The following is a 26,575-nucleotide window of genomic DNA, read 5'->3' on the forward strand; positions in this document are numbered from 1 at the left end:
GGGAAATTTTCTAAAAATATCGTCAATTACTTCGTCATTCGTTCGTAGCTCAGCTTTGTAAGGGTTGCCAAACATGCCTATTGTATGCTGTAGTTGTGAGCATCATTCCTACAAGCCCAGACAAGGGGCTGAGTTCTTGGAGTAAAACGATTGCCGTTAAAACCAAAGACTTGGGTTCAACTCCTGTGGGACCGCGGTGTTTTCCTTCCGCTCTATTCCGGTGACAATCAATTGAGTATCCGGAGGTGGTGCATAACCTAAATCAAAGTCACTTGGCCAATAACCTCAGTTCCCGCATACATGACGTAGTTGCATCCGATAAAGCTCATCAACTCTTGGAGATGCAGACCGAACGCCGAAGGTCTGAAATGATGTAGAAGCCCGTAGAAATCTACAATGTGTGATAGAGAAGGAGTATGAGAGAAAAGTACTTTCTGTTCTCGCCTGAAAATGTTGATTGACCCCAAGGACACACCAAAAATGCTCTGACCTCTGAGCCTGAGGGAAACGCCAAAGGGGAAAACAGATGCCACCGACCAGCATATATACTCTAACCTCGCCGATCTAAGACTGGTACTTTTTGATATTCAACTCAATTCAAGCCAGATACTACGTAAATGGTTCTTTGATCGCTTTCAAGATGTTGAATTCGGACAGATAATTGGTTGGTGACACAAAGTTGTTTAATGGTCATGACGTCGGGTTTGGGCTTGGCCTTTGTTTCGATTTCGTTGTGAGTAATCAACTGGTCGTGGATCGATGAAACTAAAGTATATATATGATCATGATGAAAAGATCTGATCTCTTTCATGTTGTATTGTGATAAATAGGCCATGTCGTCACCTTTTCAATGCTCAATCATGTCAGTAATACGTTATGTATTCCCGTGAAACCAGCCCATTGTAACACCAAAAAAGAAAATTGAGTTGGCAAATTTGGCAAAATATCCAATGCAAAGCCAACATTTTCCCGATATTATGGACTTTAGAATGTAAATAGAGTTATGGCGTGAATATGATGAAAATGAATGCCATGCTTTATTGTGTAGCATCATTTCTTGCTTCACTACCATGGGCAGGACTTGTCTCAGGTAAGTTGCTCCGTTCCATGCATGTATCGAAACATTCCATTGTGTGACCTTGACACTGAAATTCGATTGTTCGAAAGATGTTAGTGCGAAATAAAACAAATCGCTGACGAATAAATTTGTACTGGTGCCTGTCTTGTCTGGAAGCCTGACCTCACTCCCACATCACCGTTGGTTAGCGTAATGATCCCAATTTTCTATGTCACTTGCAAGGAAAATTTAGCGAGATATCGCACATTTTATATACATGTATGTATATGTGTGTGTAATATGCTGTACATTCGGTCACAACGTCTAGCCACACCATGGTATCTCCATGGAATAGCCAATTCGGGAAGTTGAGGGGGTTGTCGCCCGAAACGGCGTCAACTCGTCAATTGGGGATCCTGGCTTAACTGGTTAAGTTCATACAAGAAAATATTGATACTGTCAAGCCCTACGCAGTACATACATGATGAACTACTCAAACATCAGAAACATCAGAAACGTCAGAAAGTGGCCCAGAAGTCAATAGCATTCCGCGAAAATGACGTCACTGCAGCTGCTGCCCTCTATTTCCCTATCGCTGAATTACAGGCAATGTCGGACAAACATGCGGTTTCGTAATGGATTCAGGCTTTCTAACTAGGGCAGTTAGATATAATCTGGCACATGTCTGAGTGTTGGAAATACTACATAATTGTTCTGAATATTTCTTTCTCTGACTCTATGGTATCATTCATGCTAAAAACAATGTAGGGTCAAAGATAATTAACTTTGAAATAAGCTCAAATGCGTAGAAATAAGTGTCGATGTCCGACTGTCACGAGACTAAAACGTCATCAATATCTTATGCAAATGACCTTGTGAGCTATAAATAGTAACTTTGCGGAATGCTATTTAGCCAGAGAGATGTGTGACTTGCAAAAGGAAAGAGAAAAGCGGCGACGTGTAGGCTAATACAATCTGCATGTCGTGTAGGCCCTTATCTAATCTAATCTCATCAAATCTCATCTTCCATTGCAAAATATTATCAACGTCATAACCGTTTTCAGCTAATACCAAGACAGCCTGTTATGAAGGAGTATTCTTACTGCAGGAGACCTGCACGCCAACTCAGTACATACTGATCTACTCAGTCGAAAGCCAACGAGTTAGCAGCTGCAATGATAACAGCTCGGATGCTCTGTGGTCAAGAAGCGGTCTCGCAGTCCATGTTGTCTGGGAGTGGTGTAACCTGCAAAAGGAAAGATGTTTAACTGGAAACCTATCTAACGCTACCTACTTAAGAATGAATTATACATGCGGTAAGCCCTAACGCATCCTTGCCTTCGGTTGATTGATCGAGCCTGCTGTGGCTTTGATGGCCTTCCTAAATTGTTGTCATGGTTCGATTCGATTAAGAAGACGGTATAGTAACGTACTCCACGGCATGACAGAATTTGTCCATAAACATATATATATGCGTATATACACGTATATTGAGGCATCTATGTGGCCCCGTGTTGCTTGAAGTAATGATACTACAGGGTTGCCCAGAATTATTTTCCCTTGCACAAAAAAAAATCGATTGTGTATCCTTTGTGTGAGGGAAAATATTTCTGGACCACCCTGTAGAAACACCGTCTTGTGACTTTCATGTTTGAAGGTTTTGAAGTGCTGTTGGTATCTATTTTGGGATCTGGACGTTACAATTTCCCATATAAGGAAAAGATTTTGCATCATTTTTTAATTGAACACGTTAGCCTTATTTTCAACGTGTCCTATCATTATATCGTTAGGTAGCAATATAACTTATGATTTCAGTTAATGACTTATCTTCGATACGGCGGTTCAACATGTGCTCAGATGTAAGCGTGTTGACATCAACTCCAGTTTACCTTCAGAGCCCAGGATATCCAAACTACACAAATTACAACAAGGCAACTAACTGCACTTGCTCTGTATCAGTGTCTCAAAACCAAACCCTCGGTGACTTCTGGTTGACACTGTATGACATGTTCACTGGGCTGCCCGAGACACTGACTTTGAAATTGAGTAATGGTACAAATAAAAAATTAACCACTGTTGCCGATAATACGGGGTATATACTGAATCAGGAGAAAACAAACATTTCTCCTGCTCTCTCTGTGTCGTTTGTTCCCAGGTCTCCTGGACAGGGATACTTTTGGATCGGATTAAAAAGTAGAGGTAAGTTGATGCATGTTTTTGACCATGCATGGCATTAAAAATAACATCTAGTGAAACAAAACAAAACGAACAGCAATTAATCAACGGTAGCTTCTTAGATAAAACATTTCGAATATGGGGTATGGAATAGAAATACAAGTAAAGAATTAACAACTGTTGTTGATGATTTGTGGGGGTGTATATACTAAACCAAGAGACATCAAGCATTTCTTCGGCGCTTTTTGTGTCGTTTGTACCAAGGTTTCCTGGACAAGGATACTTCTGGATCGGATTAGAAAGCAGAGGTAAGCCATTTTCTATGCATTCCTTTAATTATGCATGGCGCAGAACAACAGAATAAAACATTAACTACATGTACATGTACGGTAGTTTCTAAGGTCAAACATTTCGAATAGTGTTGCAGTCATATAATTGACACAAGCAACGTCATCAGGCTGTGCATCTCCGATAACCTTTGCTCATTTAAGTTGTGATCATAATGCATAATATTATGGAAAATATATGTTGTAACAAGCTCGGGCAATGTAAGCTGACTGCAAGTTTTAAAGAAGCACTTAGCGATTCGAAGGTTAGATACGTCGCGAAGCCTTCTACCAGTGTACCGTTTTTTAATGTTTCCGTTTCGGAGTGTTTCTCCTAATCATTTGGGAGCGCTGTAGTGAAAAAGAAGATCAACACGTCTTTCACTGTTCTCCCCTATTCATGAGAAGTTATGGTCTTCCTAGCTATCTGTTGTACGGAAACACTAATAAATGGGAACAACGAAAATGCTACACGAACCGTGTTACGCAGGTCGTGTTCCTGATTAATAATACCATTATTTTGGTCAAAGACTCGATAACATTTTCCATAATCAATCCGTTATTCATAGGCTAAACATTCAGTTGATGTAGCTGTAGCAATTGTTGATTTCAAATATTCAGCTCCCGTAAACATAGCAATTACCTGCAATGAGGGGCTGGGAACTTCACCGACTTTACCACCTACCACTTCGACAACGTCGGTGACAGCAAAGAATACGACGACGACGACAGCAGCATCTACGAGCACAACAACTACGACAACTAATGAAACAAAAACATCGGCAACGGTGACGAATACGACACCGAGCGAAGTAACACCAGTATGTTTTTTTTTCATTTCTCTAAAGTGATGACATGGGTCACATGCCCGTTAAGTGATCTACAACAGATTGATCACGTTTCGAACAACGTGGCTCCTGGGTCATGCTGACTGAGAAATAGCAGATTGAACGCTTTTTGAACACTGAAATCGAGTCAACCTGGTTTATATATGCCAAAACCTGATTTCTTTAACATTTCTTTTAGCGCGGCTGCAATTTTCATTAACTCACGTGGTATTGCCAGGTCAGAATATTTAATTGTATTTACCTTTTTAAACATATAAAGGCTATGCAACCTGACAAATATAGCAAGCGATAGAAAACGTACATGTTAGTTGAGTAAATTAAAGTCAAATCCGCGGATAGCCCAGTTCTCATATCTTTTACTCCCCAGGCTGCAGTCGGGATGACGGAAGATGACCTTAAAACCATCTACACTGTGGTACCTTTATGTATTTTGGTCATTGCGATCATTATTTTAATTGTTATCGTAGTCAGGATCATGTAAGTAGAAAATAGGATAAGATTCCATACACTCATGGAAAGTTTGAGTGATGTCAGTTTGAATTCTTGTCAGACTGATGTCAAAAATAGGCACCAATAGGCAATTGCAAATTTAACAAACGAGTCAAGATTTGTTTCTGTGTGTGTGGACATTTGTCAACGTGGCGTCAAATTCACATTTGGCTAAATTGGTGTCCAGTGAGGTTTGTCAGAGTTTGATGCCCTATATAATCTTCAGAATAAAGACCTTTGAGGTCATTCGAGGGTTTTCAGCTAGCAAGTGAGTGGCACCCTTTAGGGGGTTTTCAGAGAATTGAAAAACCGCGAAAGGTGATCAATATGAATGCCTACATACGATAATTCTTTTTCTCCGACTAGCTCCTAGGATGCGCGTTGTCACTTGTCACATGACATTTGTCACTTGTCACATACCACGTGTCACATGGCACATGCCATTTGTCACTTGGCATATGCCACTTGCCACATATCACATTCCACTTGTCTCATGGCACATGTCACTTGTATCATGGCACATGTCACTTTTCGCATGGCACATGTCACTTGTCACTTGTCACTCGTCAAAGCATGTTCGATAATTGGCTAAGAATTCAGACAATTTTATCTTATTCTTTATCTCTTCCTAAGGCGACGAAAGTATCCAAGTGAAGACGTTTATGAAACACCAATACCGATGAGTAATACCCCTACCGTGGCAGGTAATTTTTGTTTTTATATTTGTTTTGTGATTTTAATGACCGAAATCTTCTTTTGAAAATGTACATCGTACATGCATATGATAAAATAAAGTTTTTTAATTTTTTAATTTTTTAAAGCAACATGTAGCAAGCACGAATTGGTATACGCTTGCTTATAGTTAAATAGTATGCATTGGGCAGATATTTTGAGGTACATTTGAAATTTTTCAAAATAAATTTTTCAAAGACAAAGTCTGTTTGGCATTCATTGTTGACATGATTGAGATATGTCAATAGCGCCGGTTTGAACAAGAAAAACGTTCTTCAGAGAAGGAAGTTATTTTCTTAGTTATAGACTCATCGATGTGTATGATAATCTGCATTGATTTTTTATTGACCGAATAAAGCTTTAAGGTGATCTAGTCAACTTTAGGTAATTTTTGTTTATATATTTGTTTTGTGTTTTTAAGGATCAAAATCTTTTTTTGATTATGTACATCGCACATGCATGTGATAAAATAAAGTTTTTTAATTTTTTAAAGCAATTTGTATGTATTAAGCACGAATTGGTATACGCTTGCTTATAGTTAAACAATATACAATGGGCAGATATTTTGAGGTACATTTGAAATTTTTCAAAATAAGTTTTTCAGAGACAAAGTCTGTTTGGTATTCATTGTTGACATGGTTCAGATATGTCAATAGCGCCGGTTTAAAATAGAACAAAATCGTTAGACAAGGAAGTTCTTTTCTTAGTTATAGACTCATCGATGTGTGTGATAATCTGCATTGAGTTTTATTGCCCGAATAAAGCTTTAAGGTGATCTAGTCTACATTATGTGCTCAACATGTCACGCTCAGACGTAAAAGTAAAGGAATCAAAACATGTCTTATTAATAGCCAAACACCACGAATACATGTACATGTACTGTTAGTCATTGCTATAGCTCAGCCGACTGTGAGTTACATCTTTGACAACTTTAATTCAATGATACGCTCTATCCGAGGACAGTTTCACTTTCTCAAAGTCCTGCCTTTTTCGACAATCTCATGACACTTATAAATTTGGTAAGCTCTCTATCTCTGAATACACAGGCGTTCTGAACTTTCTATTTATTGATTTCAAATCATGACAGGCAATAATTTATTATTGTAAAGCCGCCCCGCAGGTAGAATCTGGTCAACTCATTAGGGATTTAGATTGTATTAAACGACGCGACGAACTTTTTCCTGCAGATCCAAATGTCTATTGTGACCTCGGCATCACGAACCCAGCCAATGATGAACGAGATTACTACAACATGTCCCCAGCCAATGGGGCTGCTTTGTACGAAAACGTTGTGACAGGCAGACCAGTGGCGCACGAGGCGGACTACGCAATTCTCGATGCTGGAGTCGGAGCTATGGCAGCTCACGATGAAAGCTGCGGGCCTGATGTGACAGAGGCGAATATTGGCACGGCTGGTCAGGTGGAATACTGCTCGATTCCTCACAGGGAGAGGAGCTCGACCGAAAACACTGACGCGGATTACGAAATTCCAGATTAAGTAATATGACAGTTGACGAGCATGGATGCAATTAAAGCAGAGCCGAACTATAATTGCAGAAATCTGATGATGAAAACAGTACCAGTATCAGCTAGTACCTTAAATTATCTTATCGTCGCACGAATAAAGCTTGCGAAACTAGAGATATCAACAATTACCCTAACAATCTCCACTTCTTGACAAAACGTTTCCCACCTCTTCAGAGTCGGCCCTTTGTGGATTGGCGATACGACCATAATCAATCGCTGTTCGAAATTCCCCATTCATGATATCGGCAGACATGAAGCTATTCCCATTTCGTCAGAGAATAAGGGGTGGCCCAATTCGGGTCATGTATTCGTAGCTAGCCATGGGAAACGCCCTTAATGCTATTGATATTGAGAAGTTTCCCAGGACATAGCGTGACCGAAATGTGTGGTCGTGTCTCATGAACTCATTCAAGCATACACAGAGTGAATCCGAAAACAATGGATGTACTTTTAGTTTCGCACAAACTATTTGAAGTTTCAAACGAAGATGACAAGACTTAAGTTTGTTTATATTGTAGTGTTAAGTCCACTGAAATTCAAAGGTCAAAATGGGATGAAACGGATCCCGGCATACGATTTTTGAACGGAATTGATAGGACTACGAATCCATTGCTTCTTCCAGGCCCTTGAAAGTGTATTGATATCCAATACATCATTGACATAGAAATACCCACATGACCATACAGTCCATTAAAAACGGTTCGGTGTTATTAGTTAAAATCGGAGTTTTAAAGTTGTCTTCCTTCTTTGGATTGTAAACAAGTTCCTTGACATTTGCTACTTCGAAGCGTGCATAAGAACATGGACTGTATCTTTGTGAGAAGTTGATTTGACCGAGGCGGTACTATATGCGTAAAAGGCTATGGAGGATGATTAAAAAGCCGATGACAGATTTGTTGATGACAAGTTTAGATCACGATGTCATGATGGGATCATTGTATCATCAAGAGGCGAATAATAATGTACTAGCAGTACTACGCTCAAGTGAAGGCATTTGTTAATAATGAAGAGAATTCTCGACTTGGATTTCATATAATTTCCGAGCAGCACGACAGAAAGACAATACACCAGGATACTAAAGGTCAGGTCATCTTCCCATGACTACGGAGATGACCAAGCATGTTGAGCACCGTCAAGATGAGGACTGCTACTGCCGCGTTCACCATTTCTTTTCTATCACTGGCAGCACTCAGCTGTGGTAAGTTAAATTACCTGACCTAAACGAGTCGATATAGATCTGCACAATAATGGTACACTTTTTAGTGTGGTTAATCAGGAATTACTTTTGAAAGATGCCGGTTCTACTTCACAATCGAATAACCTTCTATCGACCCATCAAATTGTATCTGACATGCTGGATTCAAAAATTATTTTACGGCTCAAAAGATATGTGCTGAGAGTTGTCTTATGAAACGAAATATCAATTTAATTTAAATACTTTGTACTGATGTGAGTAGGCTTATACTCAGTCTTCATGGCAAGTCAGGGATAATCTAATCTTCCATTGCCAAATTTATTTTGACATCATTAACCTTTCCAGCTAACACCACGACAGCCTGTTATGGAGGAGGATTCTTACTGCAGGAGAACTGCACGCCAACTCAGTACATACTGATCTACTCAGTCGAAAGCCAAGAAGTTAGCAGCTGCAATGAAAACAGCTCGAATACTCTGTGGTCAAGAAGTGGTCTCGCAGTCCATTTTGCCTGGGAGTTGTGTAACCTGCAAAAGGAAAGATGTACAACTGGAAACCTATCTAACGCTACCTACTTAAGAATGAATTATACATGCGGTAAGCCCTAACACACCTTCTCCTTGCGTCGATTAGGCATGATGTGGCTCGGTAGGATCCAGAAGTCAATCCAAAAGGCGCTTGGTTAATTTTAACATGAATCGTTGTCATGATTTGATTGTCTTCCATATAAAGGAGACAGGGTGTGCAGTCTCATACTCCGAGATATGATGGAAATTAGTCAAAAGATATATAGTACATGTATGAAGCGTTCCGGTGGCCCTATGTTCCTTTACTACTAATAGTGAAACACCGTATTGTGACTTTCATGGCTGAAGGTGAACAGTTACAGTAACCGTTTTTCAATTAAACACCTTCTTTTTACTTACAAATGTGTGATATCATTACATCGTTACATATGAATAAAACTTATGCTTTCAGTTAATGACTTATCTTCAATACGGCGGTTCAGCATGTGCTCAGATGTAAGCGTGTTGACATCAACTCCGGTTTACCTTCAGAGCCCAGGATACCCAGGCTATTATAACTACACCAACGCAACAAACTGCACTTGCTCTATATCAGTGTCTCAAGACCTAACCCTCGGTGATGTCTGGTTGACACTGTATGACATGTTCACCCAGCTGCCAGAGACACTGACTTTGAAATGGAGTAATGGTACAGGTAAAGAATTAACCACTGTTGCCGATAATAATTCGGGATATATACTGAATCAGGAGACAACAAACATTTCTCCTGCTCTGTCTGTGTCGTTTGTTCCCAGGGCTCCTGGACTAGGATACTTTTGGATCGGATTAGAAAGTGGAGGTAAGTTGTTGCATGTTTTTGACCATGCATGGCATTAAAAATAACATCTAGTGAAACAAAACAAAACGAACAGCAATTAATCAACGGTAGCTTTTTAGATAAAACATTTCGAATAGTGTAGTGGTAGATCAACACTACGTCATCAGGCTTATTAAAACATCTTCGAAAACCTTAGCTCGTAAAAGTTGTGACAATGACGAATAACATAGAATAAAATAGCTGGTGTAATTAGCTCGTGTAGTAACCAAACTCACGTTTCTGAAAAAGCACGACCAATTCAAAAATTTGATACGTCGCCCTGCCTTTTACCAGTAAATGTTTTTGAGTGTTTCAGCGCGTGTGTTCTCCCTCAGCTAGACACGTTTTCTCTCTTACCCGAACTGAAAAGCCGTTGTCTCTCTAGTTTTTTATTGTATGGAAACACTGATGAGCTATGAGAACAACCAAAAACATAACAGCAGTCATTTTACAAAGATTGTGTCGCTGATAAATGATGTCCCATTTCTCGGTCACTCAGACCCAATGACATTTCCATATCATCATCATTCCGTTAATTATTGGCTTAACATTCACTGACTGTTGATGTAGCTGTAGCATTTGTTAATTTTAAATTTCAGCTCCTCTAAACATATCGATAGCCTGCAATGAAAGCTCGGGAACATCAACGACCTTACCACCTGCCACTCCGACAACGTCGGTGACAGCAAAGAGTACGGCAACGACAGTAACTAATGAAACAAAACCATCTGCAACGGCGACGAATACGGACACCACAATGGCGACAGGGACTCCAAGCCCTGGAAAACCGGTACGTTTTTTTAAATGTTCCCTCTGAATGATAACAAAAGGTCATGTCGATATATTTTGAAGTATGCAAGGTTGATGACAATTCGAACATTTCTATCGGGTCAACCTGCCTCATGCCACAAACCTATTACTTCGTTTTAACTTCCTACTGCTTCGTGATAATCGCCAGGTCAGAGTATTCATGTACCTCGGTAACGTAGAAAGTACATGTTTTTAGTTAGTTCGTGGAAGCCAAAGTCACGAATAGCTCAGTTCTCATAACTTCTTCTCCCCAGGCTGCCATCGTGATGGCGGAAGACGACCTAAAAACCATCTACATTGCAGTACCTACTGTGGTCATAGCGATCATTATCATCATTGTTATCGTTGTCATAGTCAAGTAAGTAAAAGTAAAAATGATATCTTTGGATAGAATGTCTGGTGATGCCGATTCGACAAGTCATCTTGTCAGACTAATGCCAAAAAGGATAGACATCCCTGCAGTGTCTGGCGTAACCCAACTCTTGATCTTTTTTATAAAGTGAAGGACGAGTCTAGCTGTACAAAAAATAAAGATATTTTTCTTCCGGCGATGTCCACTTGACCCCAAATCGATGTCGCCTATGTCGGTGGCACCCTCGGGAGGTTTTTCGGAGAATTGGAAAACCACTATTTTGATGTGGTGAAAACCCTTAACGGACAATTCATAATTCTAGAAAAACCTCTACGGCCGGTGTAACAGTAACAAATGCCCCCCCCCCCCCCTGGAAAAAGTGTCCGGCCCTATTTTATTCTGCAATATGGTCCTGACCGTCAATAGCTCCGAGATTGAAGCGCATAATAGAATCCTTTGTGTCCCGGGCATTCTCTCCTAGGACATTTTAAACTTCTACACCGGCTGCTTGAGTTGGCTGAATACCCTAAAAGATATTCAAAAAAGCTTAAAACCTCTTTATTTTGTAAGAATTTGGATATAACCAGATTTTTGTGTGGGGCGATGTCCATGCAGAGACATTTGGACTGCATTAATCCCTCAGACTAAAGCCCGCGGATACACAGGAAATTCGTTCTCAAAGTTCGATACGTAAGCTTCCACATCGCCCCAAAAGGTTGGTTGGACCGGCAGCACAGGCGTGTGGTTAACTCAGTCTGCAAATCCGATTGACTATATCGCGATCAGTACCTGCTTGTATCTCGGTCTTCTGCTCAAAAGAACCCAAACTATTCAAATCGCTGCGATTACCTTATTACCAATTTAAATCGCATATGACAATAACCGTTTTGCGGTGGTCATCGAAGGTCCTTGCGACAGTGATTAATCTCTCGTCAGCAGGTTCGATCAGATGATATTTAACCAAAATTCGTCATAGCAAGTTGTACTGGAATGTATTGTTAGTACTTGCCAAACTTTGCCTAGTGACACTGATGACCCACTTTTCTTCCACAGGAAGTGGCAGAAATCAAACCACGCCAAGTTTGAAGACACGGTTAGGTTTAGTGTCCCAGACTACGGGGTGGAGAGCCTGTACGCCAAGGAGAACTTCGCCATGGATATGGTTGACAATGAAATCTACGAATCACAGGATAGCTTAGGAAATGGTAGCCTATCGGGGCCCGTGTCGTCGCACGGAGTGGGTGTTGCCTTCGGTACGTTCAAAGGTGAGAAAGTTCGCCAGACGTCAAATGAGGAATTGACTGACAACGGAGAAGAGAAGGATGTACACAGGGGGATGATTCCGCTGCCAAGGTCTGTAACATTTGGTGGCGAGGATTTATTGTTAGGGGTCGGGGCTGCAGTGCCCTCTGACGGTGGCGAAGTGATTTACGCCCAGATCAACAAACCTGAGAAAAATAAAAACCCGGAAGATGACCGAGTTCAGGGTCAGACTTCTATCCTAAGACCTAGCCATTCAAATGAACGCCAAGATCAGCTAGTGTCCGATTCAAATCCGGTTGAAAAAGAAACAGACTACTCATTAGCAGACGATTTTGATGACCCGAACAAGTACTTTGAATATGACGTTGGTTCAAGGTCAAATGATGGTGAAGATGCTGATGTTGACTATGCATATGCGTACGCACGCAGAGGCAGAGGAACCTCGAAACGACGTGAGCCAGAAGAAAGTGTACGCATTTACGACGACATAGAAAGCGATGATTCTGAATTTGCTGAGTCGGATATCGATGGAGTCTTTCGGGAGGCTATTGAACCTCAACTTGAGCTCAGCAGTCATGAAACTGAGTGTGCAGACGGGATTACAGACTATGACGAGTTGGACTTGGAGGGCCAGAAGCACAAGAGGCAACTTGACGATATCGTACATGTGCAAAGAACTGATCTTTAGGTAGGAAGTCGCGGGCGTCACAAACATGCAGCAAAGGATCATCTAAAAATAGGTCGAAACCAGAATATATAATTTTTGAAGAGAGACTAATGTAAGAACGAAATAATCTATTCAGATGTGTACAGTCTATTTCTTTATTATTCTTATGGCACATTGAATTGATATTTCAATTTTCATACAAGTATCGTTGCATTGACCTTGTATGTTTTTTATGTAACAATAATAGGCTCCGTAGCCCTTTGTGAATGTTTCCAGCCACAATAAAGAATTTAATCGAATTAAGCTGCTGGTCGCTGACTGAATTCAAAATTGTATTCCAGAATTCGTTCATAACGCCCCTTTGATTATCCTTTTACCATGATGACCCCCCCCCCCCCTCCAGCATAGTTTTTGTACATGACCAGGTTTCCAGACAAACGGCTCCATCAGGAATGCATTTTTATCTATTTAGAAAATTAAATTATTATTTCAATTTTTGCACAACGTTTAAGAATGTATGTGTGTTATTATTCATTTTTTAGCTCTCATTATGTCATCTGTCGCCAGTTCTAACCGGTTGGCAACTTGAGTTCTTCCCTCAAGAAAAATGCCTCCAAAGAAATTTGTATTCGACCTTTCAATTCGTAGTTCAATCCTGCAGGCAACTTAATTTGTATACTGTTAACCAGACAAGCTACATATAAATAAATTGATGAAGACATACCATTTTTAGCTTTTTCGTCTTCAAAATTCATTGATTGTTACAGCAACAACACTTGGAATGGATCCAGTACATGTTCATCTATATATACAGTAGATACAATGCTTAATGTTTCACTGTTGAAACTAGCTTAAGCAACAATTACTCCGAAAATCTCAACTTGGTCATTGACAAAACTACTCCCACCTCGCCAGAGTAGGCCTATTGTGGATTGGCGATACAACCATAATAAATCGTTGTTCGAAATTCCCTGTTCATGACATTGGCAAGCATGAAGCTATTCCCATTTCGTCAGAGAATAAGGGGTCGACCATTTCGGGTCATGTATTCGTAGATGGTGATTGAAAACACAATTAATACTATTGATATTGAGACGTTTTCCCAGGACATAGCATGACCGAAATATGTGGTCGAGTGTCATGAACTCATTCAAGCGTGCACAGAGTGAGTCAGAGATCAATGGATGTGCTTTTGGTCTCACGCGAACTATTTGAAATTTCAAAAGAAGACGACAACACTCAACTTTGCAAGGTGTTTGTATTGTAGTGTAAAGTCAACGAAAATATCATGGTCAAGATAAGATGAAAGGGGTGGTTCTAAAGAATTCGATTTTTAAAATAAATTGATAGGACTACGAATGCAAATGCTTAATGTAGGCATATAGGTGTATGCGTATTGATATCCAATATATCATGGACATAGAAATACCCACATGACCATACAGTCCATTAAAAACGGTTTGATGTTATTGGTAAACATCAGAGTTTCGAACTTCTCTTCCTTCTTGGGATTGTAAACAAGTTTCGTTACATTTGCTGCTTCGAAGCCTGCATACGAACGTGGACTGTATCTTTGTGAGAAGTTGATTCGACCGGGGAGGTACTATATGCATTGACGGCTATGGAGGATGATTAAAAGCCGATGACTGATTTGTTGAAGACAAGTTTAGATCACGATGTCTTGATGGAGTCATTGTATCATCATGAGGCGAATGTTCATGTACTAGCAGTAATGCGCTCAAAGTGAAGGCATTTGTTAATAAATATGAAGAGAATTATCGACTTGGATTTCATATAAATTCCAAGTAGCACGACAGAAAGACAATACCCCAGGATACTAAAGGTCAGGTCATCTTCCCACGACTACGGAGGTGACCAAGCATGTTGAGGACCGTCAAGATGAGGACTATTATTGCTGTGTTCATCATTTCTTTTCTACAACTGGCAGCACTCAGCAGTGGTAAGTCAAATTACCTGAACTAAACGATAGAGATTTAAACAATAATGGTACACTTTTTAGTGTAGTCAATCACTTACTTCTGATAAGATGTCGGTTCTGCTTGACGATCGAATGACCTTCTATCGACCTGGCGAACTGTTTCTGACATGCTGGATTCAATGAGAAATTATTTTCAGGCGCAAAAGATATGTGCTGAGAGTTGTCTGATGAAACGAAAGATCAATTTAATGTAAATACTTTGTACTGATGTGAGTAGGCTTATATTCAGTCTGCATTTCAAGTAGGTCCTAATCTTATTTTCTATTACCAAATTTATTCCGACATCACTAACCTTTCCAGCTAATACCACGACAGCCTGTTATGTGGGAAGATTCTTACTGCAGGAGAACTGCACACCAACTCAGTACATACTGATCCACTCGGTCGAAAGCCAAGAAGTTAGCAACTGCAGTGAAAACAGCTCGAATACTCTGTGGTCAAGAAGCGGTCTCGCAGTCCATTTTGCCTGGGAGTGGTGTAACCTGCAAAGGGAAAGATGTACAAATGGAACCCTGCCTAACGCTACCTACTTAAGAATGAATTATACTTGCGGTAAGCCCTGACACTCCTTCTCATTGCGTCGATTAGGCATCCTGTGGCTTCGGTAGGATCCAGAAGTCCATCCAACAGACGCTTGGTTAATTTTAGCCTGAATTGTTGTCATGATTAGAATGTCTTCCATATAAAGGAGACAGGGCGTGCAGTCTCATACTCCGAGACATGATGGAAATTAGTCAAAAGATATATAGTACATGTATGAAGCGTTCCGGTGGCCCTATGTTGCTTTACTACTAAGAGTGAAACACCGTATTGTGACTTTCATGGCTGAAGGTGAACAGTTACAGTAACCGTTTTTCAATGAAACATCTTCCTTTTACTTACAAATGTGTGATATCATTACATCGTTACATATGAATAAAACTTATGCTTTCAGTGAATGACTTATCTTCGATACGGCGGTTCAACATGTGCCTAGACCTAAGCGAGGTGATATCAACTCCAGTGTACCTGCAAAGCCCAAGATATCCAGGCTTTTATGGCTACACCAAGGGAAGAAACTGCACTTGCTCTATATCAGTATCTCAATACCAAACCCCCGGCGACTTCTGGTTGACACTGTATGACATGTTCACCCAGCTGCCCGAGACACTGACTTTGAAATTGAGTAATGGTACAAGAAAAGAATTAACCACTGTTGCCGATAATGATTCGGGATATATACTGAATCAGGAGACAACAGACATTTCCTCTGCTCTCTCTGTGTCGTTTGTTCCCAGGTTTCCAGGGCAAGGACGCTTTTGGATCGGATTAGAAAGTACAGGTAAGTTATTACATGTTTGTGATCGACCATGCACTGCATTAAAAATAACATCTAGTAAAACAAAACCAAACGAACAGTAATTAATTAACAGTAGCTTTTTAGATAAAACATTTCGAATAGTGTAGTGGTAGAACAACACTACGTCATCAGGCTTATTAAAACATCTTCGAAAACCTTAGCTCGTAAAAGTTGTGACAATGACGAATAACATAGAATAAAATAGCTGCTGTAATAAGCTCGTGCCGTAACCAAACTCACGTTTCTGAAGAAGCACGACATGTTCAAAGATTTGATACGTCGCCCTGCCTTTCACCAGTAAATGTTTTTGAGTGTTTCAGCCCGTGTGTTCTCCCTCATCGAGTGAGAATTCTGAAAGACAGATAGACATGTGTTCTCCTATTTCCCGAACTGAAAAGCCCTTGTCTCTCTAGTTTTCTACTGTTTGGAAACACTGATGAGCTATGAGATCAACCAAAAACATAACACAAGTCATTTTACAAAGATTGCGTCGCTGATAAATGATGTCCCATTTTTGTCATTCAGATCCAATGACATTTTCCATATCATCATCATTCCGTTAATTATTGGCTGAACATTCACTGACTGTTGATGTAGCTCTAGCATTTGTTAATCTTAAATTTCAGCTCCTCTTAACATATCGATAACCTGCAATGAAATTTCGGGAACATCAACGACCTCACCACCTGCCACTCCGACAACGTCGGTGACAGCAAAGAGTACGCCAACGACGGCAACTAATGAAACAACAACACCGACCACAAAAACAACCACAACTAATGAAACAGCAACTACGGAGACAACAGCGACGACAACTAATGAAACAACAACACCAACCACAAAAACAACCACAACTAATGAATCAGCAACTACGGAGACAACAGAGACGACAACTAATGAAACAACAGCACCAACCACAAAAACAACCACAACTAATGAAACAGCAACTACGGAGACAACAGCGACGACAACTAATGAAACAAAAACAACTGCAACGGCGACGAATACGGACACAACAATGGTGACAGGGACTCCAAGCTCAGGAAAACCGGTTCGTTTTGTTTTTTTTAATTTTCCCTCTGAATGATACCAAAATATCATGTCGATATATTTTGAGATATGGAAGGTAGATGACTTTTCGAACATTTCTATCGGGTCAACCTGCCTCATGCCAAAAACCTGTTACTTCGTTTGAAACTTCCTACTGCTTCGTGATAATCCTCAGGTCAGAGTATTTATGTACCTCGGTAACGTAGAAAGTACATGTTTTAGTTAGTTCGTGGAAGCCAAAGTCACGAATAGCTCAGTTCTCATATCTTCTTCTCCCCAGGCTGCTATCGTGATGGCGGAAGACGACCTAAAAACCATCTACATTGCGGTACCTACTGTGGTCATAGCGATCATTATCATCATAGTTATCGTTGTCATCGTCACGTGAGTAAAAGTAAAAATGATATATTTGGATAGAATACCTGGTGATGCCAATTGGACAAGTCATCTTGTCATAAGACAAGTCATAATGCCAAAAAGGATAGACATCCTGCAGTGTCTGGCGTAACCCAAACTCTTGATCTTTTTTATAGCGTGAACGACGAATCTAGCTGTACAAAAAATAAAGATGATTTTTTCCGGCGATGTCCACTTGACCCCAAAGAGATGTCCATTTTATCATTGGGGTTTACGGGTCCAGAGACGCTTATCGAGAGTTGGACACTCTTCAAAAACAATGGTCTTCGAAGTTTTGGAATCATTATTAAGTATTCAGCCAATAAAAAAATGACACCCTCTGGAGGTTTTTCAGAGAATTGGAAAAACCCCAGAGTATTTTTTTTTGATGTGGTGAAAACCCTTATTACCGATTTAAATCGCATATGACAATAACTGCTCTTTGCAGTGTTCATCGAAGGTCCTTGCGACAGTGATTGATCTCTCGTCAGCGGGTTCGAGCAGATGATATTTAACCAAAATTCGTCATAGTAAGTTGTACTGGAATATATTGTCAGTACTTGCCAAACTTTGCCTAGTGCCACTGATGACCCTCTTTTCTTCTACAGGAAGCGGCAGAAATCAAACCACGCCAAGTTTGAAGACACGGTTAGGTTTAGTGTCCCAGACTACGGGGTGGAGAGTCTGTACGCCAAGGAGAACTTCGCCATGGATATGGTTGACAATGAAATCTACGAATCACAGGATAGCTTAGGAAATGGTAGCCTATCGGGGCCCGTGTCGTCGCACGGAGTGGGTGTTGCCTTCGGTACGTTCAAAGGTGAGAAAGTTCGCCAGACGTCAAATGAGGAATTGACTGACAACGGAGAAGTGAAGGATGTACACAGGGGGATGAGTCCGCTGCCCAGGTCTGTAACATTTGGTGGGGAGGATTTATTGTTAGGGGTCGGGGCTGCAGATCCCTCTGACGGTGGCGAAGTGATTTATGCCCAGATCAGCAAACCTAAGAAAAATAAAAACCCGGAAGATGACCGAGTTCAGGGTCAGACTTCCATCCTAAGACCTAGCCATTCAAATGAACGCCAAGATCAGCTAGTGTCCGATTCAAATCCGGTTGAAAAAGAAACAGACTACTCATTAGCAGACGATTTTGATGACCCGAACAAGTACTTTGAATATGACGTTGGTTCAAGGTCAAATGATGGTGAAGATGCTGATGATGACTATGCATATGCGTACGCACGCAGCTGCAGACGAGGGATAGGAACCTCTAAACGACGTGAGCCACAAGAAAGTCTACGCATTTACGACGACATAGAAAGCGATGATTCTGAATTTGCTGAGTCGGATATCGATGGAGTCTTTCGGGAGGCTATTGAACCTCAAATTGAGCTCAACGGTCATGAAACTGAGTGTGCAGACGGGATTACAGACTATGACGAGCAGGACTTGGAGGGCCAGAAGCACAGGAGGGAAATTGACGATATCATACATGTGCAAAGAACTGATCTTTAGGTAGGAAGTCGCGGGCGTCACAAACATGCAGCAAAGGATCATCTAAAAATAGGTCAAAACCAGAATATATTACTTTCTAAAGAGAGACTAATGTAAGAACGACATAATCTATTCAGATGTGTACAGTCTATTTCTTTATTATTCTCATGGCACATTGAATTTATATTTCAATTTTCATACAAGTATCGTTGCACTGACCTTGTATGTTTTTTATGTGACAATAATAGGCTCCGTAGCCCTCCGTAGCCCTTTGCAGCCACAATAAAGAATTTAATCGAATTAAGCTGCTGGTCACTGACGGAATTCAAAATTGTATTCCAGAATTCGTTCATAATGCCCCTTTGATTATCCTTTTTCCCTGATGACCCACCCCCCTCCAGCATAGTTTTTGTACATGACCAGGTTTCCAGGCAAACGGCTCCATCAGGAATGTATTTTTATTTATTTAGAAAATTAAATTATTATTTCAATTTTTGCACAACGTTTAAGAATGTATGTGTGTTATTATTCATTTTTTAGCTCTCATTATGTCATCTGTCGCCAGTTCTAACCGGTTGGCAACTTGAGTTCTTCCCTCAAGAAAAATGCCTCCAAAGAAATTTGTATTCGACTTTTCAATTCGTAGTTCACGCCTGCAGGCAACTTAATTTGTATACTGTTAACCAGACAAGCTACATATAAATAAATTGATGAAGACATACCATTTTTAGCTTTTTCGTCTTCAAAATTCATTGATTGTTACAGCAACAACACTTGGAATGGATCCAGTACATGTTCATTTATATATAAAGTAGATACAATGCTTAATGTTTCACAGTTGAAACTAGCTTAAGCAACAATTACTCCGAAAATCTCAAATTAGTCATTGACAAAACTACTCCCACCTCGCCAGAGTAGGCCTATTGTGGATTGGCGATACAACCATAATAAATCGTTGTTCGAAATTCTCTGTTCATGATATCGGCAGGCATGAAGCTATTCCCATTTCGTCAGAGAATAAGGGGTCGACCAATTCGGGTCATGTATTCGTAGCTGGCGATTGAAAACACCATTAATACTATTGATATTGAGAAGTTTTCCCAGGACATAGCATGACCGAAATATGTGGTGGTGTCTCATGAACTCATTTAAGCGTGCACAGAGTTAATCCGGGGTCAATGGATGTGCTTTTGGTATCACACAAACTATTTGAATTTTCAAACGAAGACGACAACACTCAACTTTGCAAGGTGTTTGTATTGTAGTGTAAAGTCAACGAAAATATCATGGTCAAGATAAGATGAAACGGGTGGTTCTAAAGAATTCGGTTTTTAAAATATATTGATGGGACAACGAATGCAAATGCTTAATGTAGGCCTATGGGTGTATGCGTATTGATATCCAATATACCATGGACATAGAAATACCCACATGACCATACAGTCCATTTAGAACGGTTCGATGTTATTGGTTAACATCAGAGTTTCGAACTTCTCTTCCTTCTTGGGATTGTAAACAAGTTTCTTTACATTTGCTGCTTCGAAGCCTGCATAAGAACGTGGACTTTATCTTTGTGAGAAGTTGATTCGACCGGGGAGGTACTATATGCGTAAAAGGCTATGGAGGATGATTAAAAGCCGATGACTGATTTGTTGAAGACAAGTTTAGATCACGATGTCATGATGGGATCATTGTATCATCATGAGGCGAATGTTCATGTACTAGCAGTAATGCGCTCAAAGTGAAGGCATTTGTCAATAAATATGAAGAGAACTCTCGACTTGGATCTCATATAAATTCCAAGCAGCACGACAGAAAGACAATACCCCAGGATACTAAAGGTCAGGTCATCTTCCCACGACTGCGGAGGTGACCAAGCATGTTGAGGACCGTCAAGATGAGGACTGCTATTGCTGTGTTCATCATTTCTTTTCTATCACTGGCAGCACTCAGCAGTGGTAAGTTAAATTACCTGACCTAAACGAATCGATATAGATTTGCATAATAATGGTACACTTTTTAGTGTGGTCAATCAGCAAATACTTCTGATAAGATGTCGGTTCTGCTTGACGATCGAATGACCTTCTATCGACCTGTGTCGAACTGTTTCTGACATGCTGGATTCACTTACAAATTATTTTCAGGCGCAAAAGATATGTGCTGAGAGTTGTCTAATGAAACGAAATATCAATTTAATTTAGATACTTTGTACTGGTGTGAGTAGGCTTATACTCAGTCTGCATGTCAAGTAGGTCATAATCTTTTTTTTCCATTACCAAATTTATTTCGACATCACTAACCTTTCCAGCTAATACAACGACAGCCTGTTATGAGGGAAGATTCTTACTGCAGGAGACCTGCACGCCAACTCAGTACATACTGATCTACTCAGTCGAAAGCCAAGAAGTTAGTCGCTGCAATGATAACAGCTCGGGTGCTCTGTGGTCAAGAAGCGGTCTCGCAGTCCATTTTGCCTGGGAGTGGTGTAACCTGCAAAAGGAAAGATGTACAACTGGAAACCTATCTAACGCTACCTACTTAAGAATGAATTATACTTGCGGTAAGCCCTAACACACCTTTGCCTTACGTAGAGGCATGCTGTGGCTTCGATAGGATCCCTCCGATAGGCGTTTGGTTAATTTAGCCTGAATCGTTGTCATGATTTGATTGTCTTCGAAATTAAGGAGACAGGGTGTGCAGTCTCGTACTCCGAGACATGATGGAAATCAGTCAAAATACATAGATGTATGGAGCATTCCGGTGGGCCTGTGTTGCTTTACTACTGATAAAATAGTTGAAACACCGCCTTGTGACTTTCATGGCTGAAGGTGAAGTCCTGTTGCTGACTATTTTGGGATTTTGACGTTAGAATTAACAAATGTATCATATCATTATATCGTTACATATGAATAAAACTTATTCTTTCAGTTAATGAATCGTTTTCGACACGGAGGTTCAATATGTGCTCAGATGTAAGCGAGGTGATGTCAACTCCAGTTTACCTTCAGAGCCCAGGATATCCAGGCTATTATAGCTACACCAATGCAACAAACTGCACTTGTTCTATATCAGTGTCTCAAAACCAAACCCTCGGTGACTTCTGGTTGACACTGTATGACATGTTCACTGGGCTGCCCGAGACACTGACTTTGAAATTGAGTAATGGTACAAATAAAAAATTAACCACTGTTACCAATATTATTACGGGTTATATACTAAATCAGGAGACGACAAACATTTCTCCTGCTCTCTCTGTGTCGTTTGTTCCCATGTATTCTAGTCTAGGATACTTTTGGATCGGATTAAAAAGTAGAGGTAAGTTATTGCATGTTTTTGACCATGCATGGCATTAAAAATAACATCTAGTAAAACAAAACAAAACGAACAGCAATTAATTAATGGTAGCTTCTTAGATAAATTATTTCGAATATGGGGGCATGGAATAGAAATACACAACGTCATCAGGTTGTACATCTTGGCAAGTTTTTAATAGCTCGTTAAAGTTGTGACAATGACGAATAACATAAAATAGCTGCTGTAATAAGCTCGTGTTATATACAGACTCACGTTTCTAAAGAAGCACGAACATTTCGAAAATTTGATACGTCACCCGGCCTTTTACCAGTAAATGTTTTTGAGTGTTTCAGCCCGTGTATTCTCACTCATTGTTTGGGAATTCTGAAAGACCGATAGACACGTTTTCACGGTTTTCCCGAATTGAAAAGCCGTTGCCGCTTTAGATTTCTACTCTATGGAAACACTGTTGAATTATGAGAACAACCAAAAACATAACAGCAGTCATTTTACAAAGATTGTGTCGCTGATAAATGATGTCCCATTTTGGTCATTCAGATCCAATGACATTTTCCATATCATCATCATTCCGTTAACTATTGGCTGAACATGCACTGGCTGTTGATGTAGCTGTAGCATTTGTTAATCTTAAATTTCAGCTCCTCTAAACATATCGATAACCTGCAATGAATTTCCGGGAACATCAACGACCTCACCACCTGCCACTTCGACAACGTCGGTGCCAGCAAAGAGTACGCCAACGACGACAACTAATGAAACAACAACACCGACCACAAAAACAACCACAACTTATGAAACAGCAACTACGGAAACAACAGCGACGGCAACTATATATGAAACAACAACACCGACCACAAAAACAACCACAACTAATGAAACAGCAACTACGGAAACAACAGCGACGGCAACTAATGAAAGAACAACACCGACCACAAAAACAACCACAACTAATGAAACAGCAACTACGGAAAAAACAGCGACGGCAACTAATGAAACAACAACACCGACCACAAAAACAACCACAACTAATGAAACAGCAACTACGGAGACAACAGCGACGACAACTAATGAAACAACAACAACTGAAATGGCGACGAATACGGACACAAAAATGCCGACAGGGACTCTAAGCTCAGTAAAACCGGTACGTTTTGTTTATTAAAAATTTTCCGTCTGAATGATACCAAAATATCATGTCGATATATTTTGAAGTATACAAGGTTGATAACTTTTCGAACATTGGAACCGAGTCAACCTGCCTCATGCCAAAATCCTATTACTACGTGTGAAACTGCCTACAACTAAGTGATATCGCCAGATGGGAGTATTCATATACCTGGGTAACGTGTTTTTAGTTAGTTCGTGGAAGCAAAAGTCACGAATAACTCAGTTCTCATATATTCTTCTCCCCAGGCTGCTATTGTGATGGCGGAAGACGACCTAAAAACCATCTCCATTGCGATACCTACTGTGGTCATAGCGATAATTATCATCATTGTTATCGTTGTCATAGTCAAGTAAGTAAAAGTAAAAATGATATCTTTGGGTAGAATGTCTGGTGATGCCAATATGACAAGTCATCTTCTCAGACTAATGCCAAAAAGGATAGACATCCCTGCAGTGTCTGGCTTAACCTTACTCTTGATCTTTTTTATAAAGTTAAGGTCGAATCTAGCTGTACAAAAAATAAAGATTTTTTCTTCCGGCGATGTCCACTTGACCCCAAATAGATGTCCACTTTATTGGTGGGGTTTTTGCGTCCTGCAACGCTTATCGAGAGTTGGACACTCTTCAAAAACAATGGTCTTCGAAGTTTTGGAATCATTATTAAGTCATAAAAAAGGGCAACCTCTGGAGGTTTTTCAGAGAATTGGAAAAAACCCAGGGTATTTTTTTTTGATGTGGTGAAAACCCTTAACGGTCAATTCATAATTCTAGAAAAACCTCTACGGCCGGGCTGCTTGAGTTTGCTGGAAACCCTAAAAGATATTCAAAAAAGCTTAAAACCTCTTTATTTTGTAAGAATTTGGATACAACCAGATTTTTGTGTGGGGCGATGTCCATGCAGAGACATTTGGACTGCATTAATCCCTCAGACTAAAGCCCGCCCATACACAGGAAATTTGTTCTCAAAGTTCGATACGTAAGCTTCTACATCGCCCCAAAAGGTTGGTTGGACCGGCAGCACAGGCGTGTTGTTAACTCAGTCTGCAAATCCGATAGACTATTTCGGGATCAGTACCTTCTTGAACCTCGGCCTTCTGCTCCCAAAAAACCCAAACTATTAAAATCGCTGCTACTACCTGTGATATAAATCGCATATGACAATAACCGCTCTTTGCGGTGATCATCGTAAGTCCTTCCGAGTGATTGATCTCTCGTCAGCGGGTTCGATAACTTTGCCAAGTGCCACTTATGACCCTCTTTTCTTCTACAGGAAGCGGCAGAAATCAAACGACGCCAAGTTTGAAGACACGGTTAGGTTTAGTGTCCCAGACTACGGGGTGGAGAGTCTGTACGCCAAGGAGAACTTCGCCATGGATATGGTTGACAATGAAATCTACGAATCACAGGATAGCTTAGGAAATGGTAGCCTATCGGGGCCCGTGTCGTCGTATGGAGTGGGCGTTGCCTTCGGTACGTTCAAAGGTGAGAATGTTCGCCAGAGGTCAAATGAGGAATTGAACGACAAGGGAGAAGAGAAGGATATACACAGGGGGATGATTCCGCTGCCCAAGTCTGTAACATTTGGTGGCGAGGATTTATTGTTAGGGGTCGGGGCTGCAGTGCCCTCTGACGGTGACGAAGTGATTTACGCCCAGATCAGCAAACCTAAGAAAAATAAAAACCCGGAAGATGACCGAGTTCAGGGTCTGACTTCCATCCTAAGCCCAAGTCATCCAAATGAACGCCAAGATCAGTTAGTGTCCGATTCAAATCCGGTTGAAAACGAAACAGACTACTCATTAACAGATGATTTTGATGACCCGAACAAGTGCAGTGGCGTTGGTTCAAGGTCAAATGATGGTGAAGATGCTGATGATGACTATGCATATGCGTACGCGCGCAGACGAGGTAGAGGAACCTCGAAACGACGTGAGCCACAAGAAAGTGTACGCATTTACGACGACATAGAAAGCGATGATTCTGAATTTGCTGAGTCGGATATCGATGGAGTCTTTCGGGAGGCTATTGAACCTCAAATTGAGCTCAACGGTCATGAAACTGAGTGTGCAGACGGGATTAGAGACTATGACGAGTTGGAGTTTGAGGGCCAGAAGCACAAGAGGCAAATTGACGATATCGTACATGTGCAAAGAACTGATCTTTAGGTACACGGGCGTCACAAACATGCAGCAAAGGATCATATAAAAATAGGTCGAAGCCAGAATATCTTACTTTCTAAAGAGAGACTAATGTAAGAACGAAATAATCTATTCAGATGTGTACAGTCTATTTCTTTATTTTTCGTATGGCACATTGAATTTATATTTCAATTTTCATACAAGTATCGTTGCATTGACCTTGTATGTTTTTTTATGTAACAATAATAGGCTCCGTAGCCCTTTGTGAATGTTTGCAGCCACAATAAAGATTTTAATCGAATTAAGCTGCTGGTCACTGACGGAATTCAAAATTGTATTCCAGAATTCGTTCATAATGCCCCTTTGATTATCCTTTTACCCTGATAACCCAACCCCTCCAGCACACTTTTTGTACATGACCAGGTTTCCAGGCAAACGGCTCCATCAGGAATTTATTTTTATTTATTTCGAAAATTAAATTGTTATTTAAATTTCTGCACAACGTTTAAGAATGTATCTGTATTATTATCCATTTTTTAGCTGTCATTATGTCATATGTCGCCAGTTCTAACCGGTTGACAACTTGAGTTCTTCCCTCAAAAAATGCCTCCAAAGCAATTTATATTCGATTTTTCAATTCGTAGTTCAAGCCTGCAGGCAACATAATTTGTATATCGTTAACCAGACAAGCTACATATAAATAAATTGATGAAGACATACCATTTTAGCTTTGTCGTCTTCGAAATTCATTGATTGTTACAGCAACAACATTTGGAATGGATCCAGTATATGGGCCGTGAAAACCGCAAAGAATCTGTACATGTTTTTGTAAGCGGTCGTCGTTCGCGCAAAC

At 40.4% G+C, this 26,575-nt stretch overlaps 3 protein-coding genes across 4 annotated transcripts; all 3 read left to right on the top strand.

Annotated features, from left to right (window-relative positions):
* The first annotated feature begins 915 nt into the window (after positions 1-915).
* Positions 916-19,800, top strand: LOC135502466 (serine-rich adhesin for platelets-like). Of its 2 annotated transcripts, none has more exons than XM_064795304.1 (6): positions 916-1,090; positions 15,124-15,375; positions 15,758-16,144; positions 16,789-17,213; positions 17,493-17,596; positions 18,217-19,800. In XM_064795304.1, exons 1-6 carry the CDS (start codon positions 1,015-1,017, stop codon positions 19,121-19,123), a joined length of 2,151 nt encoding a protein of 716 aa, XP_064651374.1. In that variant the 5' UTR covers positions 916-1,014; the 3' UTR covers positions 19,124-19,800. The 2 variants fall into 2 exon arrangements, with proteins under 2 accessions (XP_064651374.1, XP_064651373.1); XM_064795303.1 differs by lacking the exon at positions 916-1,090 and adding an exon at positions 14,180-14,784.
* LOC135502468 (uncharacterized) lies at positions 7,138-13,476 on the top strand. The gene is made up of 6 exons (XM_064795307.1): positions 7,138-8,352; positions 8,695-8,946; positions 9,328-9,714; positions 10,332-10,522; positions 10,797-10,900; positions 11,948-13,476. Exons 1-6 carry the CDS (start codon positions 8,274-8,276, stop codon positions 12,843-12,845), a joined length of 1,911 nt encoding a protein of 636 aa, XP_064651377.1. The 5' UTR covers positions 7,138-8,273; the 3' UTR covers positions 12,846-13,476.
* Positions 19,801-20,488: 688 nt separating the features above from the next.
* LOC135502465 (mucin-3B-like) lies at positions 20,489-26,408 on the top strand. The gene is made up of 6 exons (XM_064795302.1): positions 20,489-21,060; positions 21,411-21,662; positions 22,031-22,417; positions 23,056-23,561; positions 23,831-23,934; positions 24,855-26,408. The coding sequence occupies exons 1-6, from the start codon at positions 20,982-20,984 to the stop codon at positions 25,747-25,749; spliced, it is 2,223 nt and encodes a 740-aa protein (XP_064651372.1). The 5' UTR covers positions 20,489-20,981; the 3' UTR covers positions 25,750-26,408.
* The last annotated feature ends 167 nt before the right edge of the window (positions 26,409-26,575 follow it).

Source organism: Lineus longissimus, chromosome 18 (genome assembly GCF_910592395.1).
Source record: "Lineus longissimus chromosome 18, tnLinLong1.2, whole genome shotgun sequence".
NCBI lineage: Eukaryota > Metazoa > Nemertea > Pilidiophora > Heteronemertea > Lineidae > Lineus > Lineus longissimus.

What these genes read in the sequence shown, in the direction of transcription:
- LOC135502468 (XM_064795307.1), top strand. Translation starts at nt 8,274, where the DNA reads ATGTTGAGCACCGTCAAGATGAGGACTGCTACTGCCGCGTTCACCATT. An exon ending in ACTGGCAGCACTCAGCTGTG is followed by an intron (nt 8,353 to 8,694) that starts GTAAGTTAAATT and finishes TAACCTTTCCAG; the next exon opens with CTAACACCACGACAGCCTGT. An exon ending in CTCCAAGCCCTGGAAAACCG is followed by an intron (nt 10,523 to 10,796) that starts GTACGTTTTTTT and finishes TCTTCTCCCCAG; the next exon opens with GCTGCCATCGTGATGGCGGA.
- LOC135502466 (XM_064795303.1), top strand. Translation starts at nt 14,706, where the DNA reads ATGTTGAGGACCGTCAAGATGAGGACTATTATTGCTGTGTTCATCATT. An exon ending in AAGAATGAATTATACTTGCG is followed by an intron (nt 15,376 to 15,757) that starts GTAAGCCCTGAC and finishes TTATGCTTTCAG; the next exon opens with TGAATGACTTATCTTCGATA. An exon ending in GTTATCGTTGTCATCGTCAC is followed by an intron (nt 17,597 to 18,216) that starts GTGAGTAAAAGT and finishes TTTCTTCTACAG; the next exon opens with GAAGCGGCAGAAATCAAACC.
- LOC135502465 (XM_064795302.1), top strand. Translation starts at nt 20,982, where the DNA reads ATGTTGAGGACCGTCAAGATGAGGACTGCTATTGCTGTGTTCATCATT. An exon ending in AAGAATGAATTATACTTGCG is followed by an intron (nt 21,663 to 22,030) that starts GTAAGCCCTAAC and finishes TTATTCTTTCAG; the next exon opens with TTAATGAATCGTTTTCGACA. An exon ending in GTTATCGTTGTCATAGTCAA is followed by an intron (nt 23,935 to 24,854) that starts GTAAGTAAAAGT and finishes TTTCTTCTACAG; the next exon opens with GAAGCGGCAGAAATCAAACG.